We start from the raw sequence: 25241 nt of genomic DNA on the forward strand, positions 1-25241 counted from the left end.
ATTACCAAGTCTGAGGGACAAGCTTCAGGTGAGTGTCTGTGTAAGAAGTAAGAGTGTTGTCTAGAAATAGTGTCCTCTCAGATAATTAGTTCATTGAACTATTACAAGGGGCACTCCACGTTAATAATAATAATAATAATAATAATAATAATAATAATAATAATAATAATAATAATAATAATAATAATAATATTATACAAAGTAGATCCTAAATTAAAACAGTTCCTAAACATAGTAATGAGAAATTGGAAAACCACACTTAATATCCAAACAAATTCAAATAATATTGCATCACAGCCAATACAGATTAGGCGTGGAATATACCAAGGAGACTCATTAAGTCCTTTCTGGTTCTGCCTTGCTCTAAACCCACTATCCAACGTGTTAAATAATACAAATTATGGATATAATATTACTGGAACATACCCACACAAAATCACACATTTGCTATACATGGATGATCTAAAACTACTGGCAGCAGCAAATCAACAACTCGGCCAATTACTGAAGATAACAGAAGTATTCAGCAAAGATATAAATATGGCTTTTGGAACAGACAAACGTACGAAAAATAGCATAGTCAAGGGAAGACACACTAAACAAGAAGATTACATATTGGATAACCACAGTGACTGCATAGAAGCGATGGAATAAACAGATGCCTATAAATATCTACGATACAGACAAAAAATAGAAATAGATAATGCAAATATTAAAGAAGAACTAAAAGAAAAATATAGACAAAGACTAACAAAAATACTGAAAACAGAATTGACAGCAAGAAACCAGACGAAAGCTATAAATACTTATGCTATACCAATATTGACCTACTCATTTGGAGTATTGAAATGGAGTAACACAGACCTAGAAGCACTCAATACACTTACACAATCACAATGCCACAAATATAGAATACATCACATACATTCAGCAACAGAAAGATTCACATTAAGCAGAAAGGAAGGAGGAAGGGGATTTATAGACATAAAAAACCTACATTATGGACAGAAACTAGCAAAATACGCAAAGCAATCACTCATATAAATACATCTGCCACACCACTGCAATTTCATAACCACTTTTCTATATATATATATATATATATATATATATATATATTTTTTTTTTTTTTTTTTTTTTTTTTTTTTTTTTTTTTTTTTTTTTTTTTTTTTGAGACGGAAGGATTCATGATTACAATACAGGATCAAACAATAAACACCAGATATTACAGCAAGCATATTATTAAAGATCCCAATACCACAACAGATAAATGCAGACTTTGCAAACAACAAATAGAAACGGTAGATCACATCACAAGCAGATGTACAATACTAGCAAATACAGAATACACCAGAAGACATGACAATGTAGCAAAAATAATACATCAACAACTTGCCATACAGCATAAACTAATAAAACAACACGTTCCCACATACAAGTATGCACCACAAAATGTACTGGAGAATGATGAATACAAATTATACTGGAACAGAACCATTATAACAGATAAAACACCACCACATAACAAACCTGACATCATACTCACCAATAAAAAGAAGAAATTAACACAACTAATAGAAATATCCATACCTAATACAACAAATATACAGAAGAAAACAGGAGAAAAAATTGAAAAATACATCCAACTGGCTGAGGAAGTCAAGGACATATGGCATCAGGATAAAGTTGACGTTATACCAATTATACTTTCAACTTCAGGAGTCATACCACGCAATATCCACCAGTACATCAACACAATACAGCCACATCCAAACTTGTATATACAACTACAGAAATCTGTAATTATTGATACATATTCAATTACCCAAAAGTTCCTAAATGCAATGTAACATATACCGTACAGTTAAAAGGAAGTCACGCTTGATCAAGGTTCGCGTCACTTTCCATTTTTAACCAGACATAACGTCTGAGAAAAGGATAATAATGATAATAATAATAATAATAATAATAATAATAATAATAATAATAATAGTAGTAGTAGTAGTAGTAGTAGTAGTAGTAGTAGTAGTAAATACACTTTATTTCTGTCATGCATGGTGTGCTATCTGACACATCTTTACAGGAGCAAGTATTTAGTACTTTAATCTACTCATAGGTGGCAAGACATTAACTAGAAGTGTAATCACTGCACAGCATAGCCTGCTTTCCCAACTGTTGTCATTAGGTGAGCAGACAATATGGAGTGTGATCATCAAGGTCGGTACAGGGCGATGCGGTTTCTGTGGAAGGAGTGTGTAAATGCTGCAGATATTCACAGGCAATTGGTGGCAGTGTGTGTGTGCACAATCACAAAAAACATGTACACATTTGGTTGGATTGCTTAATAAATGCCTGCACATCGATGAACAAAGGAACCAATTCTGGAAGGAAAGTGATTGTGGTTACACTAGTCAGCATTTAAAGTGTGGAAAAAAACGTATTCAGGAGAATAGATGCATCAGATTGTGGGACTGGAGGCAGCTACAGGATTATTTATCAGAAACACTCTGCATCACATAGTACATGAACACCTTAAACTTGGGAAAGTGTCCACCAGGTGGGTCCTCAAATCCCTGAATGCAGCACAAACACAACAGCTCAAAATTGTAAGCCTTGATCTCCTTCAGTGCCACAGCCAGGATCCAAAAGATTTCATGCCCAAATTAGTGACTGGTTTTGAGATTTGGCTCCATCACAATGAGCCATAGATCACAGCCCAAATCAGTGCAATGGAAGCATACAAGCAGCCCACCTGTCTGAAATAATTCTGTACAGTGCCTTCAGTGGGAAAAGACGTGGCCACAGTCTTTTGGGCCAAGAATGATTGGCTTGCTGGAACCAGATATCATCATTAAATATGGTGTATGTGGAGACTCTGAATTGGTTGAAGTGTGCAATTCAAAAGAAACTGCCAAGAAAATGGGTGAACGGAGTGCTATAGCAACACGACAATTCTTGTTCCCTTATGGACTGGAGAACAATGGCTGAAATGAGGTTCCAAGTACTGCCATACCCACCATATTCTTCTGACTTGGCCCCTTCTGATTACCAACTACTTGAGGTTATGAAGAGACTTCTGCACGGACATCATTTCGCAGATGTCCAGGAACTGTGAGCAGCTATCCTACGGTGGATTCAACAGACTACAAAAATGTGGTTCGAGGAGACTTTCCAGAAGTTACCACATCAGAGTGCCACAAATGTGTGTGGCCTAATGGATGCTGTTAATAAGTGCACCTATCTACCAAGGCATAGAAGTTCCTACTGAGTGGAGGGGGGGGGGGGGGAGCTAATTCAGTATGGAAATGCCTGTTTATAATGTTGTACCTTCCTCCTAGGTGCATACACTACTGCTGTTTGACATGACGTGATTGGTAGAACTATTTTCTTTTCGTGTTATGAAGCATCTCCTTGAAGTTATATGCTGCTTGTGGGATTACAGCATTACTACATAAATTAGTCATGTGCAGTGGGCTATTTTCCCCCTTGTCCAATACTGTTCACAGGTCCAAGATAATATAATTTTAATAATGAAATTTTAACATTCTTAACAAAATCAAATTATCTAGTACACAGATTATGCAGACCATTCTAGGCTATTGCTGGTAACTGTGGACATACTACAGTGCATTATACACAGAACCAGCACATCTGAGAGACAGCCTGAAATATTTGCCACCTAATGCCTTGTTTGCACTTCTCACTGCAGATACCTTCTTATCTGGAGTAATCTAGAGTGAAATTTAACCTCCCCCCTTTTTTCATTAAGTTATGAACAGTAGCAAGAGTATCTCACTCTGCAGATCAACTAATTGAAATGGCAGGCCTTTTGGAGCATATCAGTCAGTTGACTGAAACCATTGCTAAAAAATTCTTGCTATGTGTGTTGTTGCATTTTAGGTGGTATCTGGTTTGTCACTGTGGAAATATTCCAGGCCTTCTGTTTACTTTCATTCAATTTAGCCTCCTTTTTGCGGAACTTGATTCGTAAAGGTATCAACTGTCCAGATGATAAAGTTTATATGTACAGTCGTGGACAAAACGAGCGAGACGCCTCGCCTTTTTGTTATGCTGATCCGCACAGCTTTAACGTCTGCTACACAGCATAACAGGCAAGGCGATGAAGTGCTACCAACATACTATGCAAGTTCGCTCAGCTGATGTGCTGAGATAGCTAGCACTGGAGAAACTCTCACTTCGAAGACGCCACAGCGTCACCTGCCACCACTTCGTGGGAAACGAAATACCTCAAGTATAAGCCAATGTGTTGTATTCGCATATCTGTGACTGTGATTTGGATCTAAGGTGTGGTTATTGATAGTACGTATGCTCAGATTGCGACTCTAACATCATGAATAAAGACAACGGGAAATGAATTAGGAGTCTTCCTCATCTGTAAAATCAAATATATTTTAGTTATTCTTTCTTAAATGAACTGCGCAGAAAATCATTCACCAGAAGTGAATAACTTTTTAGTAACACCAGATGATATTAACAGCTCGTCGGCGCAGGTTAACCGTGCGCTCAACACCGTCATATCGCGGACTGCACGGCTCCTTGCGCCGTCAATTTGAATCCTTCCCCAGGCATGGATGTGTGTTAGGTTAGGTAGGTTTAAGTAGTTCTATATCTAGGGGGACTGATGACCTAAGCAGTTTGGTGGCATAGTTCTTAGAGCCATTTTTTGACTTTTCGGGTAAATTTTCTTTACATAAATGGCCGTATGTTTAGATTGCGTTGACATTGCTCACTTTTTCTCACCACCCAAACTCGAGGTAGACGGGTTTTAAGGTTTGGGTAGACAGATAGACCGTCAAGAAAGTGAGACTAGTAGGATTCCATTTTTACCGATTTACGTGACAAAATCCTAACAACGAAAATAGCTACCACAGTTACTGAAGATGAGGGCCGCATAATAATTTCTCCTACTTATTATTCGAAATGTTCTAGTTGCAGTCGATACAGCAGCATATTAATTGTAGCTACGCTTTCGATCCAAATCACATTTACAGGAATACAAATAAAATCCATTTGCGTATACAAGTGGTAATTCTGATCCCACTATTAATGCCACCGTGTTTTAGATGTGCGAGCATTCCCATTGCTAGCTACCTTAAGGATCACTTCGGCTAATGAACGTTTTCTGGCTGTGGCTCGTCTAATGGAGATTTCGAAACATTGTAGTATACGTTTGGCAGCTACGTCACCGTTTATTTCCTGGTGTGGTGCAGGATTATCCTACTAAATTTACTCGCTAATAACAGTTTTTTGTTATTTCGATAAACATCCCGAATGAGTGTCACATAAACTGTGATATAAAGGTAGACAATTTGTTTTTTAGTCCAGAACGCTCTATGTAACAGAAACTGCAGATCATTTTGCCATTTTCATTGCAAAATTGCCGGCTTATTCATGTCTGGGGTAATAATAGAGGGCTGTTTGCCTGGGTTGTCTGCTAGTGTAGTGAAAGGTGTTTGCTACTGCAAGGGAGGTCTGGTTTGTTTTCATTTCTAATCTCGATGGAGGCAGATAGACAATCTGTAAAGGAATTTTGAGAAATTCTCGGGCCTCAATACGTTTATTGCTACCTTTATTCTGTACTGGCGCCCTGTGGATGTCGGTATGAAACTCTTGTAGAATTTCATACTTGTTACTGCCTGCTTTTTCCGCTTCTGTCAGTAATTGAATTGACTTAAGTGTGGCACTGAATGATTTTTAACTGAATTTCGTTATGAATCTTCATGCATTTCTAGATTTGCACACTTTCATGGTAGGTCAGCAACGGTAATCCAGTATGACTGGTCTGAACGTTGACACAGACCATTTCGCGGCCGAATGCTCATAATATTTTGCTAATTCGTAACGATATGGTGTACTTTGTCTTACTGAAACAGTTACGTTATCTCGATAAGCTGAAATTTATTTTTATTAGTACAGTTCGTACTAATTAGCGTTTCTTCTTTCATTTATATCTTATATTTAGGTGTTGTGGTCAACACACTAATCAGCATTAATATAGTCGTACACATGATTGAAAACAGTCTGACAAATTTCGGATAGTTTTTCAATTTCACGCCTGTGCATAGTATGTTGGTAGCACTTTATTGCCTTGCCTGTTATGCTGTATAGCAGACTTTAAAGCTGTGCGGGTCAGCGTAATGAAAAGGCGAGGGGTCTCGCTCGTTTTGTCCACGACTGTACATGCTATCTTTCCTGTTTTAGGCCTCAGTTTTTCCAGTCACAAATATACGAGTAATATGGGTTACATACTGTCTTTTAAGACAGCTGAAAGATACTGCATATAACCCACATTAAAGTTAGATGTATTTAACTGCACATATTAGCACTTCTGCAGCCATAATGAGACTATACTTTGAATAGAATAACTTTGTGGTTGGCTTTACAGTGCACTGAGTGGCAGGTGCCTGCCTGATGCAGTCACAGATGTTGTTTTCAGCACCACATGCTAGCTGTGTTGCTTGTTTTGTATTGGCAGAGCCTCACCAAGTGTGCCTGGCTGCACACTGGCAAGACTGCAACCCCTGCCCCCTCTGCATCACTGTAATCTGAAATCACAAAGTTATTTTATTTGAGATAGTCATGTATGCAAATGCTGTAATGCTGTGCAACTACATTGCTGTTGTGTAACATAGTGCATATCTTTCAAATTAAATGATAAAATTATTTCTGTGGTGCCCCTTTCATGGAGTGTTTGATGTACTGCTTCACTTAGTCAGCTAAGTAATTATCATGTCATGCTGCTGCAATTTACAGATGTATTGAAGCACATAAGTAAAGGCAAGTAAAATATGTTTCAGAAACAACTGTTGACCTTGGAAAAAGATGTGGAACAGTATAAACATTTTCGCCCAGATGATCCTGCGATTAAGACTAAAGCAATGCTTCAGTGAGTACTTGTTGTTGTTGTTGTTATTATTGTTATCATCATCATCATTACCATTTGCCTTTAAAACAGATACCATTAAATTCTTGATTAGAAAGTTAACAGTGTGTTGCATTTGCCAAGAATTTGCAGAAGAAATATTTGTAGCATCTATTTCTGGTGAAATTTGCAAACTACTTCCCCACCTCCCACTCTCCTCCTCCTTGAAATGATTAAACATACAAATTTAAAAGGCTGTCACACTACTTGCCTGAATACAAAGCCTTAATGCTTTGAAATAACTTTGTGATGATTGGAGAACTTTATGGCTGGAATGTTTACTTTTGCAAAAATTTCAACAGTTTTTTTTCTGAATTAGCCTTTGCTTGTTTTCTTCTTTTGGCTCTTTTTAAGTTTCCAACTTTTTCTGTTGAGAAGCAGCAGCATTTTCCTGTCAGTGAACAGATTGCTTCTTTGATTCAAGGTGTGTCTCAACATTATTTTTCTTTTCCCATCCAATCCAATAATTACAACCTCTGCAGAATATTAATTTTGACCTTTCGTGGGTATTCATAGCTGTGCAACCTTCCCTTGACAACACTACAAATAGAACCAACAAGGTGTTTGGCACAAAGCTGAACCAAAAATAGCTATTAGCATAAGGGGAAGCTTTTGGCACAATCAAAATACGTTGAAAGGTTTTGTTTTGTAGTCTGTATAGTGTAGAATCTGGACACTATAAATTGCCAGTCTGCCACAGGCATATATCAACTAAAATTTTGACTACCAGAGGGCAGAGGAGAGGAGTGGGTGCTGTGGGGAAACCAGCCCTGCCTCCTCCGTGTGGGAAAGCAGCCCACATCGGTGTTTTGCATTTCTGCAAAAGCAGAACTGACATAATGGTTACAGGGATCACCAATCCCTTTTTGTGTTATGAGGGTCATGATTGATCCCCGTGATGGACCAGGAGTCAACTTTGTCACTCCTTCAGTATAAGAAAAGAAAACTATGACCAGCACAAAACATTTGGTAATGGCTACTGAGCAATTACTTGCTGAGGTTGGCAGTGTTGTAAATGAGGTAGTTCAGGCCCAATCGCTGCCTTTATTTGACCACAGCTCAAAACACCTACTGCCTAAATTAGCCATGCTAAAATGTCCACATTGTACTTACATTTCAACTTTGGCTAGCCGACAAACGTACGAATGTCTTTCCTCCAAGATGGTAGGCCATGTGGCTGAGTCGCATTATGCAGTGTATATTTTATGCAGATCATTCAACTGCCCACAATTAGTTTGGCGCCAGAGCATCGTGGGTACCGACATATTGCGTTTGTGTATATTTTATTTTGCGAACACTTTCTTATGTGCATTATCTTCACAAATTGAGCAACATGAGTAACTGAAAAGTGGTTACATTTTCATTATTTATATGCAAAAAATAAAGCCATTTCAAACAGTACATGTTAAAATAGTTCATATGAATACAATTTGCTATGAAATAGCATCTTCAGATAAGTTTTCATTTAGAGGCAGAGTACGAATCTGTTGTCGCATTTATCACAAAATTAATACTTTTCATGTCGTTCAGAATAAGCATTTATTTAACTTGTGTGAAACATTGCAGTTACACCATGAAGGTCCTTTAAATGTGTCCAAGGAGTAGTTTTCACAATCATTATGGTGTGTGTGTGTGTGGGGGGGGGGGGGGGGTGGCAGTGTTTTTTTTTTTCAGATTGTCTCTGAAGAAAAGTCAAATTTGGTTGAAATAGTTATAAAATTATGACATTTGTTAAGAATCAGTGGCTATACTAAGTTATCTTTTCTTCGCTTCAGGTATGATACCACCTATTGAAATGGTGCACTACAGGATCATTGAAGTTGTCAGTAGTCTATTAAATATACAGCACCTCTTATTGAAAAGTAAATAGCATATTGCAATGAAGAGATAAGCTGAAGAACCATAGTACTGAACTAATTAAATTTCTGTGATTGATAAATCTGATCATGTGCAAAGTAATTGAATTCTGATACCTTTCAGCACAGAAATTACAAGGATAGGTGCTGATTCGTGTAGAAAAAAAATGAGAATCATCTTTTTTTCTGTAGGATTTATAGTGTGTGTAATTGTGAGTGGTAGGTTAAAAAAATACATTTTTTATTAATGTGTGTATGTAAGAGGGCTTATACAGGGAAAAAAATTATAGAATAAGAGTGTCATTTCAGTACTTAGCAGTTAAATTATGAACCACAGGATGTGACAACATAATGTCCTGATTTCAAAACACAATAAAACCCAATTTATGGATTAGATATTTTTAATTTTTTAAATGATGTAGGACAATTTTTAAGGTTTTGTTTTGCACACAGTTTTGAAATCATATCCGATAGGTGATCCCCCCCCCCCCCCTCCCCTTCCAATGCCCATACACAAATACGTTGATTGCAAGGGGCCAAAACGGGGAAACGGGCTGGCTTGTCCAAATCACTCCGTATTGGGATGAGGCGCTCCAGGAAGTGTTCTTTCAAAACAGCCATTGAAGCACGAGCTGTTGCTCCATCCTGTTGGAACCAAATGTTCCCCTAAGTCCAATTCATCAAGTTGTGGAAAAAAATTCTTCCAACTTGTTCACATAACGGTCTGAATTCACTGTCAGTGTGACCCCATTTTGTTCAAAAAACCAGGGACCAACAAGCCCAGCTGAGGAAATTGCACACCACACTGACTTTAGATGACTACAGAGGCCTTTGATGGAATTCTTGTGGATTGAGCACAGTAATGCATGTTTTGTTTGTTGTTATATCCAGTCAAATGAAAATGGGCTTCATCATTGGAGGGGAGGCGGGATTACATCCTCGGCTAAGTTTTTGGGAAGTGCTCAACAGGCAATTGGAAGTAGTGTTCAGAGAGTTCCTGCACATTTGAAAATTTGTACAGATCTAAGTGAGTCATAGTGAAGAATTCGCCTCGCTGAACAATCAAAGTCCACATACAGAATGCTGTGATAATTGCAAGAGTGAAGCCCTTACTGCCTCATTGTTCTCATGTGATCTGATTGGCTAAGGGACTTCATTTCTTATTCTTGTTATACTTGCAGTTTGCCTGAACGTAGTCACGCATGCAACAATTGATTTCTGGTCTGGTACATGGCCCAACGAGACTACATTGAAGAGATTTTAGAAGACGCACTGGATTGTGTTCACAGAGCGTCCATTTCAAAAGTAGGTCTTGATGGCAAATGCAAGCTCCTCAGTGTTCCGAGCTGATTGTGACTAACTTGGAAGAGAAAACAATTTAGAACTGTGCCTGTCAAATGAGACCACTCCTGTTTCACTACAGCTTGAATGGCATGCATGTCAAACAAGGAAGTTATGTTTCTGCACCCAGATAATACAGGGCGGCATCTACGTGATATGATTCAAAAACCATAAAACAAAACTTAATATATGTACCTATGTTATCAAAAAATAATGAAAATCTGATCGATAAAATGGTTATTGCATTTTGAAATCTGGAAGTTGTTGCTGCACCCTGTATGTGGGTACAATAGACCGCAACTTGTGTCTGAGATTAAATGATCAGTGACGAACAGGCGAATGAAGATGATCATTAAGATGTGGAGCTGCTGATCTGTGGAGCAAAGTAGTGTGTGTGTGTGTGTGTGTGTGTGTGTGTGTGTGTGTGTGTGTGTGTGTGTGTTGAGAGAGAGAGAGAGAGAGTATGAGAATATAAACAGCCTATCATGTAGCTCATGTAATATCAGGGTGTAGAAACCGACTTTAAAAAAATTCATAAAAATTGTGTATATGATACTCACTTTATTGAATATTTTCTGTGTACTATAATAATTTGCAGGATGATTCAGCAGTTGCAATCGGATTTTGAAAGGACTATTGAAGGATCTGGTTCTGCGCAGATAAATACAATGGAACTTTCAGGTGGTGCAAAGATTAACAGACTCTTCCATGAGAGGTTTCCATTTGAAATTGTCAAAATGGAATTTGATGAAAAAGAACTCAGAAGAGAAATAGCATTTGCTATTAGAAATATTCATGGTTTGTATTTCAGTCCAGTAGTATGCCAGATTAGAGAACAATACTCTGCTTGATATAAAAAATGAAGCAACCGGAATGAGAGGAGGAAATGAAATGGAAAATTCATGTGTGGAGTGGGTATGTGATGTTGTTTTAGTGGTTACAAAATTGTGTCATATTTACAAATAACTTGACAGTATTTGTCCACTTACCAATAAAACGTTTCTCCACTTATCAGGCCTCTATGCATGCACTGATTCTGTTTGGAAGAATGTCATAAAGCCATTGTATTGTGTCCAGAGTCAAGCTGGCCCACAACTGTTGTAGCTAGAACTTTGGAATACTGCCACTGGAATGGGGTAGATTTCTGAGCTGGTCCCACATGTCATGTCGTATAATGTCATGGACATATCTGGCCACTGGCGTACATCATCACCACACAGTTCATAGACACATGCTATGTGTGAACGAGCATTGTTCTGTAGGGGGGGGGGAGAACAACGATATGATTCTGTCAGATAAGTATGTAGAATGTCTGTGACATAAAACTGTACCATCAGTTACCCTCAATCACTATCAGCCATGAACTGAAGTCATACCCGATGGCTCCCCACACCAGGAGTAACACTGCAAAAGATGGGATGACTGGGACCTCTCTTCTGGTCGCCACCATACTTACCAGTGATTGTCGTCCAGATAGTGAAGAACCTGATTCAGTGCTGATCACAATGTGACTATATTCGTCAGCAGTCCGTGCTTCCAGCTCATTGCAACATGTTGTGGCATGGTAATTTCCTAGTCTGCTTGTCTGCTGCTGGCCTCTGACCAATGGTGGAGGATGACACAATGTTGCAGGGAGTCATTACTTGTTCTCAGATGGCTGGCAAAGATGTGAAGGGTTAAGAGTGCGTGGTGCACAATACAGTGATCCTTGCTTGTGGGGAGTCAGACGTATTTGACCAGAACTTTACGATGAGTATGCTGACCTTCACATTTCCATGCAGTCAACATCAGGCTACTGTTACATCTGAATACTGCACAAATACATAATTTCAGGATTCAACCAGCTGGCCAAATGACGAAATGAGGCCCCTTTCAAACTCTCAAATGCTGAAATGGCAGTCTTAGATGAGTATAACAGCATCCTTGTGGCCTAATCATTTACATGGTGTGTATGTGTATGAACTTACATTGACTTCTGACCATGTCTTCTGGGTGTTTCACTTTTTTTGTCAGGCAGTGTAGTCAGTAGTATTACAATTGCTACTTAAAATACTAGTAAGTTTAAACTATTTTAAGTTTGAAAATTGATTCAATATATGATTTGTTCTTTGCTGTGGTTCTAAACAGTACAGTGTATTCAGTAATACAAAGTCTAGTTTTCATGCTGTACATGTACTAGCAGACCATTAGAATCATGAAATTTTGCGACTGTTGTCTAGTTAGTTAGTTAGTTACCTGCAGTTATTTCCTGAACTGTGCATGATCAGTTTGTCATGAATAATGTTTGGAAACCAGTAATATTATAAAATAATTAATTTAATATAGGGATAAATTCCCTTTTTTATCCAACAATTTAGGAGCTAATCATTTCAAACTTAAACTACATTTATTTACTACACAGTAGTCTTATTGAGTATGGACTTTTCAACTTGTGGGAGATACTTCATTTCTGATTCCGGCTGCTTAAACACTACTGTTTCTGAAATTAGCTTCTTCTGGAGTAATTCTGTTGTATACAACAAAATCTAACTAGTCTCTTAGTGTTTTCAAAAGTTACTTATAGGTTACTTTATATTGTATAATACATAGATTTTTGGCAAGGTATATTACCATAAAGAGAAATAAAGACATTTTGTTTGCAAGCTCCATCACCTTTTTAGCACTTTCATTCTTTTGTGCTTCCCATCATCAATAAATTTAATGATGCTAACTGCAAGCCTTTGAGTCAGAACACAAAAGCAGTTTCTTCTATTTTCCATGCACTGAGAGATAACAGGGCACACTACTTTGAAATGGGACATCGCTGTACCTAATTATGTGATAAAGTTGTTTCTACAGCTGGGTTTACGAGTCTCTTTGTCAAGTAATAATCCTTGGTTGTAACACATAGAAGTGTGTTCTGATGTTTCAGCTGTAGTTCACTTGTATGGTTGTATTTGCTTACTTTCTTAGCCATTATTTCCTTCATAATTTTTAGAATAATGGGTGACTGATTCTGAGAATGTAATTGAACACACTCTATGTGGAAATTGTTTGGAGTTTGCTATCTGAAAGTTGTTATGGGTTACATGTTTATTGTGTTGCCATTAGAATTATGGCTTTCCACAAATAGTGGAGGTTTTATTTTGTCTGGGTCTTTTTTGTTACTGGCTTGGAGCACTGTTTTGTTATGCACTACCATCAGTGTGCAGTATTTGGGTGTACATTTTTTTTTCAATGTGCAACAAATCTGAAAGCTCTCATGTATGTTCTTTTATTACCCCAAAGTCCTTTGTTGGTGAATAAAATGCCAGAATAAAAATCCAAAAAGATGAGTTGTGATAAGACATCAGAAATCAAGGGTGCAGGCTTTAATGTGACTGCAGTGATCTTTTCCTATTACTTGTTCATAGAAATAGTACAACAGTGTGGATTAAACACTGATTGAATTACTGCTTTCTGTATATTTTTGTCCAAAAGAGCTACGTAAAAGTTCAGTTACAAATTTCTTATTGTTTTCTTTTCTGTATAACCAATGTTTTTATGTTTCTAAAATGGTCAGAACTATCTCAGAAGTACCAGAAGAAATTGCTGCAATTTTATTGTTAAGGCACTGCTCCAGTAGTAAAAATGAAAGTTGGATATATCTTAAAAATATTTCTAAGTGTGATATTACTTACACTTTGATTAAAATGACTTTGTGAATGACATTTCAATGAGTCAAGTGATAAGGCTCAGCCGCTGGCCAGTTGTACTCCTTTCTCGAGCACCGTGCTCTTGCTGTGTTCCTGTTTTGCCGGTATGTGCAGAACCTTGTCAAAAATGATAGGGTGTATGGTAGCAATGCTACCCCTTCACCACTGCAATCTCATTCACAAAATGATTGTATCTGAGCTATATTACAAGAATGTTAATGTGAACTACACTATTATTTCATTATAGTGGGGATTGGTGCAATGATATGTCATATAAACCTTTTTTTTCCCCTTTCTAAACTTCTCTTGTTTTCTTTCCCTCTCAGGTATTAGGGTTGGCCTGTTTACACCTGATATGGCCTTTGAGGCAATTGTTAAGAAACAAATTGCTCGGTTAAAGGAACCGAGCTTAAAATGTGTTGACTTGGTTGTAGCAGAACTGTCAAATGTAGTTAGAGTTTGCACCGATAAGGTATGTTGAAAATGTGATTCACAGAATTTAGCACTTATAATAAAAAGTAGCAAATATTACACTAATTCTTGTTTTTGAATTGAATAACCTTAGGCCTTTCCTGTTTTGTCTTCATAAGAGAGACTCTTTTTAGGGTTCTTAGCAGCAATGTAAGAGAGATCTGTTGTGATTGAGTCATCCAACAATAATAAAACCGATAAAGTAATACCTGCCTGGGTCTCAAAGTCAATTTCTTTAGTCATGAGTAAAGTTATCTCTGTCATACAGGAAAAAAGTAAGTTTGGCTACAGCATCAACTAAAAATATTTTTGTTTCAGATGTCACGGTATCCTAGATTGCGCGAAGAAACTGAACGAATAATTACTACACACATCCGGCAGCGGGAACAAAATTGTAAAGAACAAATTATTTTATTGATCGATTGTGAACTAGCATACATGAACACAAATCATGAGGATTTCATTGGATTTGCCAAGTAAATATCTGTCAGGGATTTTTTTTTAATTTTTTTTTTTTTTTTATAAGCGGGTGTCATTTTGAACAAGCACTAAAATGTGACTAAACTTTCTTTTCAGTGCCCAACAATCTTCAGAAAATTCCGTTAAAGCAGGACGTAAACTGGGAAATCAAGTTATTCGTAAAGGTTACATGTGTATACACAATTTGGGAATAATGAAAGGTGGTTCCAGGGACTACTGGTTTGTCCTTACCTCAGAAAGCATATCCTGGTTTAAAGATGAAGAGGTAATTTCGAATTTAAAAAAAAACTTTCTTCCTGCTCCTCCTCCTCCTCCTCCTCCTCCTCCTCCTCCTCGTCTTTCTTCTTCTTCTTCTTCTCCCCCCCACCCCCCACCCTGTCGTCCTCTTCCCCCTTCCCATCCCTTCTTCCTCAATCTTTTTCCTTTTTCCTTCCTGTCTGCTATTATTGAGAGATTATTATCTGAATAACCAATACCACTAATGTAAAGAAAAAAATTGTAGGCATAATTTCAGCATGATAGTCTTCTAGTGTACTTGAGTTTTCATTCAACAGACAAATGTTGATTTTCTAGCTCTGTAAAATAACTCATTGAATGTTTATTCATTGCTTCTATATTTCAGTTCGAGAAGCATCCATTGCATCGAAAGGCTTAAACATTGAATATACTCTTGTGTATTTTCAGTCATTAATTGGTGATCTAATTGATTAATAGCTTCCTATGCAGCACAGAAAGCTAGCAATGAACCGGTGGTAGTGGTCTAATATATAAAAGGTTCCCTTAAATGTTTCTCACTGTGATACATGCCGTACTGTGAACTTTGGTGGTGCCAATACTACATTTGCATTGGTAGAATTTCATTGTACAGTTTTGTGTTAGAAAGGTCATTGTTGTAAAGCTTCACTAACTGGTACTTATGGTTTTGTTGTAACAGAAATGTAATCCACTAAACAGATCATCTGTGGGAAAATATGTTCAGATATTGCAGTTGTACACTTTGCAGTGATACCAGCCACAGATACTGTACTGCTGTCATATCTTTCAGGGTCCACTCTATAAGGAGAGAGGTACAATGGCATACACACTGATGTTCTATTAGCACCAACTGTAACTGAATGCCACCAAAACAAATACTATGTGGAAGTTACGACTCGGCAATTTATCCCAAGTACATGACGGCCTGTTAGCTGTGCAAGTAATTTCCTTGATGCCCTAACTATTTCAAAATTTTAATTCTTTATATTGCAGATTTCAGTATGTTATAGGCTTGGACTTTGTAGTAGGCACAGATCTTCTACCTAGATGGAGATGTGAACCAAGCATTTCTAAACCCATGCAAGTGATTAATTACCATCTGTCTACCACACTGACTAACTTCGTGCATTTTTATGAATTTTTGCAAACTTTTCTGGCTGTTTCTTAGTTGTTAAATATTTGTGTGTGTGTGTGTGTGTGTGTGTGTGTGTGTGTGTGTGTGTGTGTGTGTGCAGTACAGTTAATCTTGGTTGACACAAAATACAATGATATTTTGATTTTGTACTCGTCTCTCCTTTGTAGTATATCTTTTGGCAGTTAACAAGTAATGCAAGCATTGAAGTAAATACTAGTGTCTGTGGTAAACCAGTCATCATTCCACCTTGATAGATGTAAATAGAAGACTAGAATCAATAATTATTTTTAGAATGCAATTGTTGACAGAGGAATGGTTTCAAATAAATGAAAAATTATTGCATTTATGCAGATAAAATACTGTTAAATAGTAGTTTTTTGTGAGCTGATACACAAGAAGTTGTTTTGTTCGTCATAAGCAAATCATACACCACACCCTTAATGAAGCTACTGTGTACTTGATCTACAGTAAGTTGTTCAGTTCCATTTTTATGCGTAGGAGCGAGAGAAAAAGTACATGCTGCCTCTTGATGGACTCAAGCTGCGGGATGTTGAACAGAGCTTCATGTCAAGAAGGCATACATTTGCACTGTTTAATCCTGAAGGAAGAAATGTATACAAGGTAATGTTTTGTTCTTTTTAAGTAGAGTTAATGAATATTTACTGGTAATCTGCTTAGTAAATAGTTAAAATTGGCTCATACTGCAGGGGGCAGGTGCAGTACATAGTTAAAGGCTCTGATGTGGAGCCACCCCCAAATATATATTAAAATAATGTATTATAGAAAGTTAATTATCAGGACTCATTTCAAAGATTTCTTGCACGAATAATGGCAGTGAACGGTTTTGGAACTGTTGACATTGAGTGATGTTTTTTGAACAGGTAGTAGCTAATCTTAAGGTGTACCTTGAAATGCCTGTTAGCCCTATGTAGTAGGGGCTCGGTGGCATGGCTTCTTCAGAGTACAGTTCTTATGAGCCTTCGAAAGGCTTGAATAGCAGAGCCTAAGGGTGTCTTGCCAACTTCCACATTGTTTTTCATGTTCCACTGACTGCATAAAAAGGAAACTAACAGAAAGGCTGAAACTTTGCTATCAAACACTTCTCTCTTTATACCTCTAATATGCTGTGATGCATCATTAATTGATGTTTAATATTGTTTAGGTAGTTTTTTTCTTTCTGGCCTCCGCATTTTGTTTGTAGTAGGAATAAGCTTGTAAATGTCTCACCAGAGTGCAATTAAACAATATGATAAGTATCACCACCTAGCAGAAATACGTGTGGGGGAAAAAATGTTGCATTACTGTTATCAGCAGTTCTGGTGAATTTTATTTCCTTGCAAATAACTGTAGCATACTGTGAGTCTGAAAACAGCACAGTTCAATATGCAGTTTACTACACAAAAATTTGGAATAAGGGTTGACCCATTCTGCGGCGCGGAAGAGGAGACAAGCTGGTAATTTTTTTTTTTTTTTCTGTAAACAATGCAGTGAAAGTTAGCAAAATGTGCATTAATAAGTGGTAAGAGGAAATTCATTTGTTAGAACTACCTATTTTTGTCTGCTAAATGAAGTGCTTAAAATGTGTGGTAACATGTTTTTATGCAGACTTCACTTTAGCAAAACAAACAACAAACCATACAAAAAAAAGACACATTTTGGAGAGACCTTTAATACAGTATATCATTTAAAATACATATTTTTGTAATATGCTCATATAAATAGGGAAACTAACAAATGCAGAATACTAGCTTCACAAACAAGTAATCTTTAGGTTGTTCGGTTTGCTTATATGAGCCAACGACAGCACAGGATGCGTGACACCACGGAAACACCACTATTTCATCTCACACACTAACAAGTGTCGCATATAAATTTGACGTCTGCATATAAATATGCTAGCTACGTATAGATATTATCTTGAAGTTAGCTTTTGATATTATGTGGTAGTTGATTATGAAATACAATTTGTAAACTTTTGGCTAGTGCATGATATTTCCACCCCCTGTGTGATCCTGAAATTGTTGTCGTCATTGTAGTAGTAATGGCAGACTATTTGTAGCAAAGCCCAAGGTCTTCCAATGGGTTAATGTTGCAGCGTTCCTGATAACCATGCAGGGGTATGATTAGTGTGTCACACGAGAATGTGAAAGCTTATTTTGCGTGGGATGGTTTGTGAGGTATTTTTTGAAACATTTACTTACATTTTGATTAAATACAGATTTAGCTGCGAGCACAGGTTGTGAAAGGGAGTCGTCAGTAGTCTTCTTCTTCTTCTTCTTCTTGTGTTACGGCCTCTGTAGGACCATGGGTATCCCCTTTTGGACCGCATTTTCCTCTTCTCCCAGACCCTCTTCATTCTTCCTCTTCTTCTCTCCCACTCTTCTTCAGAGATCTTCAGTGTCCGTTTCTCCTGTCGGCTCCACTGGTGACACTCTAATCTTTTCCTGTATTCTTCTCCGTCATTGATCTCAGACATCTCCGACATATTCGTCGGTGTATATTTGTTCCTCCAATTTTCCTTTCCTTCGACCTTGATCCCCCAATTCCAACCAGTCCTTCCGAAGTTCAACAACCTAGTTGGTTCCTATCTTTCCCCTTGTCCTCCCTGTTGTTTCCCACACTCTCTTCATCATTCTGTACATACTCGTCCAAACTGCATGTCCAGGAAACCTTGCCCTTTTGAGTCTGATTTCCCCGGATATTGTTCTCATGTTCCGGTACAATTCTTCCCTAGGTCTTCGCATCCACCTCTTTTAGAACCTAGTATTTTTCTCTCTCCTTTCTGTAGTTGTTCTGTCCCATTTCTTCCTAGTGTCATCGTGTCAGCAGCATATAATACTGCATTCCTCACTCTTGCCTTGTAGTGGCTTATCTTTACCTCTGTGTAATAAAACAAATTTTTGGATGTGTGACTGAATGGGGTAGGGTGAGAGGGGAGGAGAGGAGGTGGAAATTTGGTAAAAGGTAGAGAGTTGCATTGTAACACACAAAACCCAAACAAAGATTGAAAGTGGTATTTACACCAAACAGAAGGATTAAAATAGTTCATTTTTCTTTCTTACATTTGTTCTCTGCTATTTTGCTTACATATTAACTACAGAATGTAAAATTTTGGTGCTCCTAGCTAGTGAATGTAGTATAGAAATGCTATTTCGAGCTACTTGTTTGGAAAGTGGTAAACCAACGATGTTTCTTTGTCAAATGCCAGGTGAAATGTTCTCTTATTGCTTTACACTTGCAGAAGAGGAGGCAACACTGTTTATCCACTAGATCTTGAGTCTGGCTGAGCTGTAGTATATGTTACTAGTAAAATACTGGATTGATTTAAATAAACGTGAACTAATCTATAGTCGCTTTTCTTTTCTCGTGCTTCCTATAAAAGTCTGCAGTAGGTGGCTTAAGTGGCCCTGTACATAGAATTGAGATGAACTGCTTCTGTAAGTCGTACCAAATGGAAGAAAGTGTTCAATTTAGAGTGATTTTGACTGTCAAACAAAATTTCCTATTGTGTCTGCTCTAAGCATTCATTTTGGCTTATTTTATGTTAGTATTCCCTGAATAATTAACTAAATTTTGATTTTATACAGGGTGTGTTGAACAGTAGACGGGCTCATAAAGGTGGTACCTGAACTCTGCATGTCAGCTTTTGAACTTCCATATTGAGAGGAAATGCCCTTACTGGATGTGTGTGGGATGAACACAAAATGGGCAAGGATTGTGGCGGACAATTGACAGCAGAGGAAGAGGATGGGAATGGGGAATTGTCAGCAGAGGAGGAGGATAGGAATGTGAGACCAGAAACTGCTTCCATACATGTAGCCATTAGTAGTGGCATTTTGCACACAGCATTGACCAGGACTGAAAAAGAAGAGATAATCCATAGTGAGGAAATTAGTGCAAAAAGATAGAAACAGTGAAATTCCTCTTTTGCACTTCAGAAATTTGAAAAAAAGGTTGTAAATTTGCGAAATTACTTTTCAAGCGTACTTAACAAAACAATTTCATTAATTGTACTGGTCTTTATTTTGAAACACTTGGTCTTGCATGTACGTCTTGTTTCATGAACAAATTGATGACTAATATTGTTCCACTTGAATATAGAATTGTAGTTTGTTTCCTCTGGTGAATTTTTTCTACATAGTCTTCTGGTTGTGATTGTATTTTAATATGGTTGCCACTTGTCTCACTTGAAGCTTTTCAAACTGTTCTACATGCCGGGTTCGAACCTAGCTACCACCTCAGAAATTGCTAAATATGAAAAAGAAATTGAGGTTGTCACCCAGAAAATCTAAGTTATTGCATTTTTCTTTGCAAGCTAATGTGCTAGTAGTTCTCAATGTAGGTCATACAATTTTTGCAAGAGGCATACCATATTTACTCGAATCTAAGCCGCACTTTTCCGGTTTTTGTAATCCAAAAAACTGCCTGCATCTTAGAATCGAGTGCAAAGCAAGCGGAAGTTCTGAAAAATGTTGGTGGGTGCCTCCACAACTAACTTCTGCCATCGAATATATGTAGCGCTACACAGGCATGCTTTGTAGGCACAAAGATAAAACTGGCACCAAAACCTCTGCGTCAGTAAATAAATTTAAAAAAAAAAGGTGGAAGATGAGTTTTTTTTTCTCCGCCCCGAGTTTCGACAACGGCATTTTCATAGATTATCCAACGAAGTAAATACAAATTCCGTATTGTTCATCTTCGAATGTAGCAGCATTTCAATATACTATGAAGATCCGACTGGCAAGACTGGGATGTTTGTCAATATGGCCAAATCTGCGTTCTGAATTTTTTCCTACCTGTGAGAACAGATGGTTGCTAATAGGAACTTGTATGAATTGTGAATCACATGCAGTATTCTCTTCACCATAAGAATAATACGAAAATAAACATTTTGCCATGTATTGTTTCGTGTTTGCTGCTATCTCATTTAAATCCTGTCTGCCTAATAAACTACAAAACTAGAGTGAGACAACAACAAACGCGGAAGAATATACATATCATGTCATGTTTATATTCGTATTATTCTTATGCCTAATAGTGATACAGTCAGAAATGAAGCACGGCAATTGACTAGATTTTTAAATCTAAGATAAATCTAATTCCTGTGCAGAATGTAATGTACTAAAGAGGCGCCTGCAAAGATTTTCAAATGGAGACAAATTTTCGCTAAACTTTAATTCAGAACATCTTCTATCATACGCAGTCTATTATTTGGTTCTTGTTGATCGCTATCAAAGAAAGCAGCAGTGTAAGTAACAACAAATAGCAGTCTCTTGCCATTGTTTCGCTAATGAGATGATTCCTCTCTCTCTCTCTCTCTCTCTCTCTCTCTCTCTCTCTCTTTTTTTAATTGTAAGCTGCGGTAGTGCGCACAAAAGCAAGCTATGCCGCGAGCGACGACAGGCCGTAAACACGCACTATCAGAATGCGACAAACAATGCATGACACAGTACAGTAATGCATTTTCAGCTTAGAGTGACGTAAACACCTATAACAAAGAAAACGGCACTTATCAGATCAAAGAAAAATAAGCAATCAATTCAAACCAGACGAAGCACGTGAAAAAGGAAGGGTACCCGCATAAATACGGACGGAGCACCTGACGCATAGCAATGGCTACCTGGTAAAGCTTAACTGCTAAGCTTACGACTCTAACCAAACTACTGTACCTGTATCGTCATTCATTTGACCTAAATTGTCTCTCATATTACAATGGGCCAACTTTGTTTCGATTTGGAGATGCGGCCTAAAACTTTTCTCTCCCCTTGAATTTCGAGCCTCAAATTTCAGGTGCGGCTTAGATTCGGGAAATTTTTTTTCCCTTTATTTCGAGTCTCATTTTTCAGGTGCGGCTTAGATTCGAGTAAATACGGTAATGTCTGTTGCACAGTACTGTTCAAAACTAGTTCATCTATTATTTATTGGCTGTTATAGCTTTTATTTATTGTTGAAAACAAGTAGTGCAGACTTCTACCACTTCAGGACTAGGGTGTACAAGCAAAGGAGTCTAGGGCTCAAGAAAGTTAACCAATTGCTGTGGACATCTATATACATGGCCTGCTCACCATTCCCCAGGCATTGTGGGTGCATACATGTGTCTCGCTTGGGATTTCCTATATCTGTATGTGTCCCTGAACTGCTGACTTCTCACTGCTGGGGACAGAGTTACTTCCAACTCTCTGTGAATAAATCAGTTTTTTAGTTGGGAGGGAGCCCAAATCATATTCTTGTGGGGGGGGGGGGGGGGGGGGGGGGGGAGAGAAACTGTGGTTCACAAAGCGCCTAGCATATGGTGCACGTTGGTCTATCAATTATTCATTATCTTAAAATGCATCCCTGCTCATTTTTGAACACATTCTAAGTTGATTTCTAAATGAATCATAAGTTTATTTTTGAGTGCATGTGTAGTGTATGTGATGTGTCTGTCAGGGGAATCCTCATCGCATCTAGAAATAAACTTTCCTGCAGACAAAAGGGGACTGTGCTGTACCAGTTGAACCAAATAAACTCGAACAGCTGAAAGCCAATTGCTATCCGATTATGTGGTTGATTGGGTTTGCGAATGATCAGCGTTGTTATAATTACCAGCTAAATCCATGGATTTAGACTACCAGAGTGAAATAAATGACTAACAGAAAATAACTGTTAAGAAAGATTGCATGTTACCTTTTCAGTGTATTCAAGAAAATGAAATTTTGACAGAAAATTTTTGGTCAGATCGCTACACTAGTAAGGCCCAGTTGTACATTCCCCGGCTAGCAGCCACTTAAGTTCTATTTGGGAAGAAGCACAGAAAACGCGTTGTACAAACACGTAACAATGCCTAACCAGAGAAATGAGAGATAACTAAACCGATGATTCTGGCAGGGTTAGTAGAGTTAACCGGAGAATAAGTTTTGACAGTGGCAGGAATAGTGATGACAAGATTGTTTATTAAAATGAGGAAGGAGAAGAAATGGGGACATCACACAAATTATGAAAGAATATGATGAGTCCAAATTTATATAAAAATTTTGTACTACTATTTTTTGTTCTCGTGCTTGAGAAACTAGAGCGTATTTTGTGACATAGAGCTTTTTGCTTGTAGTAGGCCCTAACATGCATTTGATATTGGTACTTCGTGAATTATATTCTGTTGTATTATAAAAGTAAACATTTTTGCCAAAACAATCTTGTTTATTTGGTGTGTGTTACAATTGCTGCAATATTAGAAAGGCTTGTTTTGTTTTATCTAGCAGACAGTGACAAAATGAAAATAGACGTAATCAGATCGAGAAACCACACCAATCTTGCATACTGTTTGTATTAACAGCTTTTTCAGTATTATACGACGACATTTCGATTTTTCATGTAGCAAATCGTTTGACTAACTTCGATGATGTAATAGATTCTTTCGCAGAAAAGATAGCACGCCATGTAAAGCTGTAGCAAGATTAAAGGAAAGAATGCTAGGAGCTAAGCGTTGAAGAGATGTGTACTGTCTTGCTTGTCTCTTGTCTTTACTGTTTTATGTATCCTAGTTTTTTGTGTGTGTGTGTGTGTGTGTGTGTGTGTGTGTGTGTGTGTGTGTGTGTGTGTGTGTGTGTGTTGAATATAGTTTGATGGCATCCATTACAAAAATACAGGTTTCAATTTCACAGAGTGAAATACAGTGACGTGCGATAGAAGAATGGTGTGTGAAGAGTTGCGGCAGTGGACTTTGGCACACTTCAGACCGAATAACATGTCTTACATTTCCTCGAACACGTTTTGTGCATTCAACATCTTCAGAAAGATGTGCGCTACAAAATGAACATATTTTTGAAAAACCGATTTTTTACGTCCTGTCTTATACGTACGAGAGGGGGGGGGGGGCACTATCTGGTATTGCCCTATTCAGAAATATTGTAGATCTGGGGCTGATGTGCAGAGCAGTCAGAGTTATACCGGGTAGTCTCCCATGTGACCCATGTTTACATTTACTGATTTTGCTGTTTCCTCTTCTTTTACTGCCCTCGCATAAAATGAAAACAAAACGGATTTGTTGTGGCCAGGTGCTATCAAGTGAATTAAAATACATTCACTTAATTATGGAAGGCTAAAATATGTTGTTAGTTTCAGATTTGATTTTATTTCCACCTTTCTGAGAGTCAAGCATTAATTGCCTTGCAGACTACCATTTCTTTAATCCTTAGCTCTTAGCATTTTTTTTCTTTCTAATTTTCAAGTACATTGACTGCCTCAGCAGAAAAGATTAATAAAAGCCAAATTTCTTTAGCAAACTGACAGAAATGACTTCATTGTTTAATTCCACACTATTGGATAGTTTCAACTGTTTGCTGCATTTAAAGTGCATGTTTTCATCTTCTTCATGTAATACAGTACTGGTACTCCAAGAAAATTTACATCTTGAAAAGCTCACTGAAAAGCTTCGTATCAGGTTGAGGCCTACTTCATTGGGAATCTGGACATACAAATGTGCAATTTAAGTCAGATTGTGCATTTTTAGTTTGGTTCATGAAATTCCAATGCTCTTGAGTATCCTCTGATGTCTTGTTTCTTTTATGACATAATGTAATATCTTTAATGTTTACACATACAAACATATGGGCTTCGTGCGTCATTGTAGCTGCGCAAGTGGAGTGACACCTGTTATCTGGTTCTCTCTGGCAACTGCTGAAATGAACCTATTTCTAACACGTTGCAGGAAAATATTGCGAATGGCGGTTTGAAAAAACATTACTTTCAAAGTAAATTTCCGTTTACGCAAGTAGAACTATGTTGAAAATGTACAATGAATTCTTAAATCACAGAGCGTTTGACTCTCATTTAAAAATCAACTCTTTGATGACTAGTTATTTAGAAGAATTTCGAGCCCAGAAGATCAGACATTTATGTCGTAATTAAAAATTTTACTGCATATTTGGTGTGATATGTCTTAAAGTGTAACACGTGCAAATAAGATAAACATTATATGTGAAAGCTTAGCTTCTCTTGCAGCTTATTAACCTTAGGGACCAATGTTATATGTGAAAGCTTTGCTTTTCTTTTAGTAACACTATGTATATTAATTTAAGTCATTAACTTTTCCCATTTGTGTGTTCACA

The 25241-nt window shown here is 37.5% G+C and overlaps 1 protein-coding gene across 2 annotated transcripts in view; it reads left to right on the forward strand.

The window, feature by feature from the left end:
* Positions 1 to 25241, forward strand: part of LOC124721616 (dynamin) — a gene marked incomplete in the record, with an annotated part of 99947 nt that overhangs the window by 7376 nt on the left and 67330 nt on the right. For both annotated transcript variants that reach the window (XM_047246675.1, XM_047246676.1), the window contains 7 exon segments: positions 1 to 28; positions 6819 to 6907; positions 10739 to 10938; positions 14141 to 14286; positions 14604 to 14761; positions 14862 to 15030; positions 16654 to 16776. In XM_047246675.1, coding sequence (XP_047102631.1) covers positions 1 to 28; positions 6819 to 6907; positions 10739 to 10938; positions 14141 to 14286; positions 14604 to 14761; positions 14862 to 15030; positions 16654 to 16776 — 913 coding nt within the window.

The sequence above is a fragment of the Schistocerca piceifrons genome, chromosome X, assembly GCF_021461385.2.
Source record: "Schistocerca piceifrons isolate TAMUIC-IGC-003096 chromosome X, iqSchPice1.1, whole genome shotgun sequence".
In the NCBI taxonomy this organism is placed as follows: Eukaryota; Metazoa; Arthropoda; class Insecta; order Orthoptera; family Acrididae; genus Schistocerca; species Schistocerca piceifrons.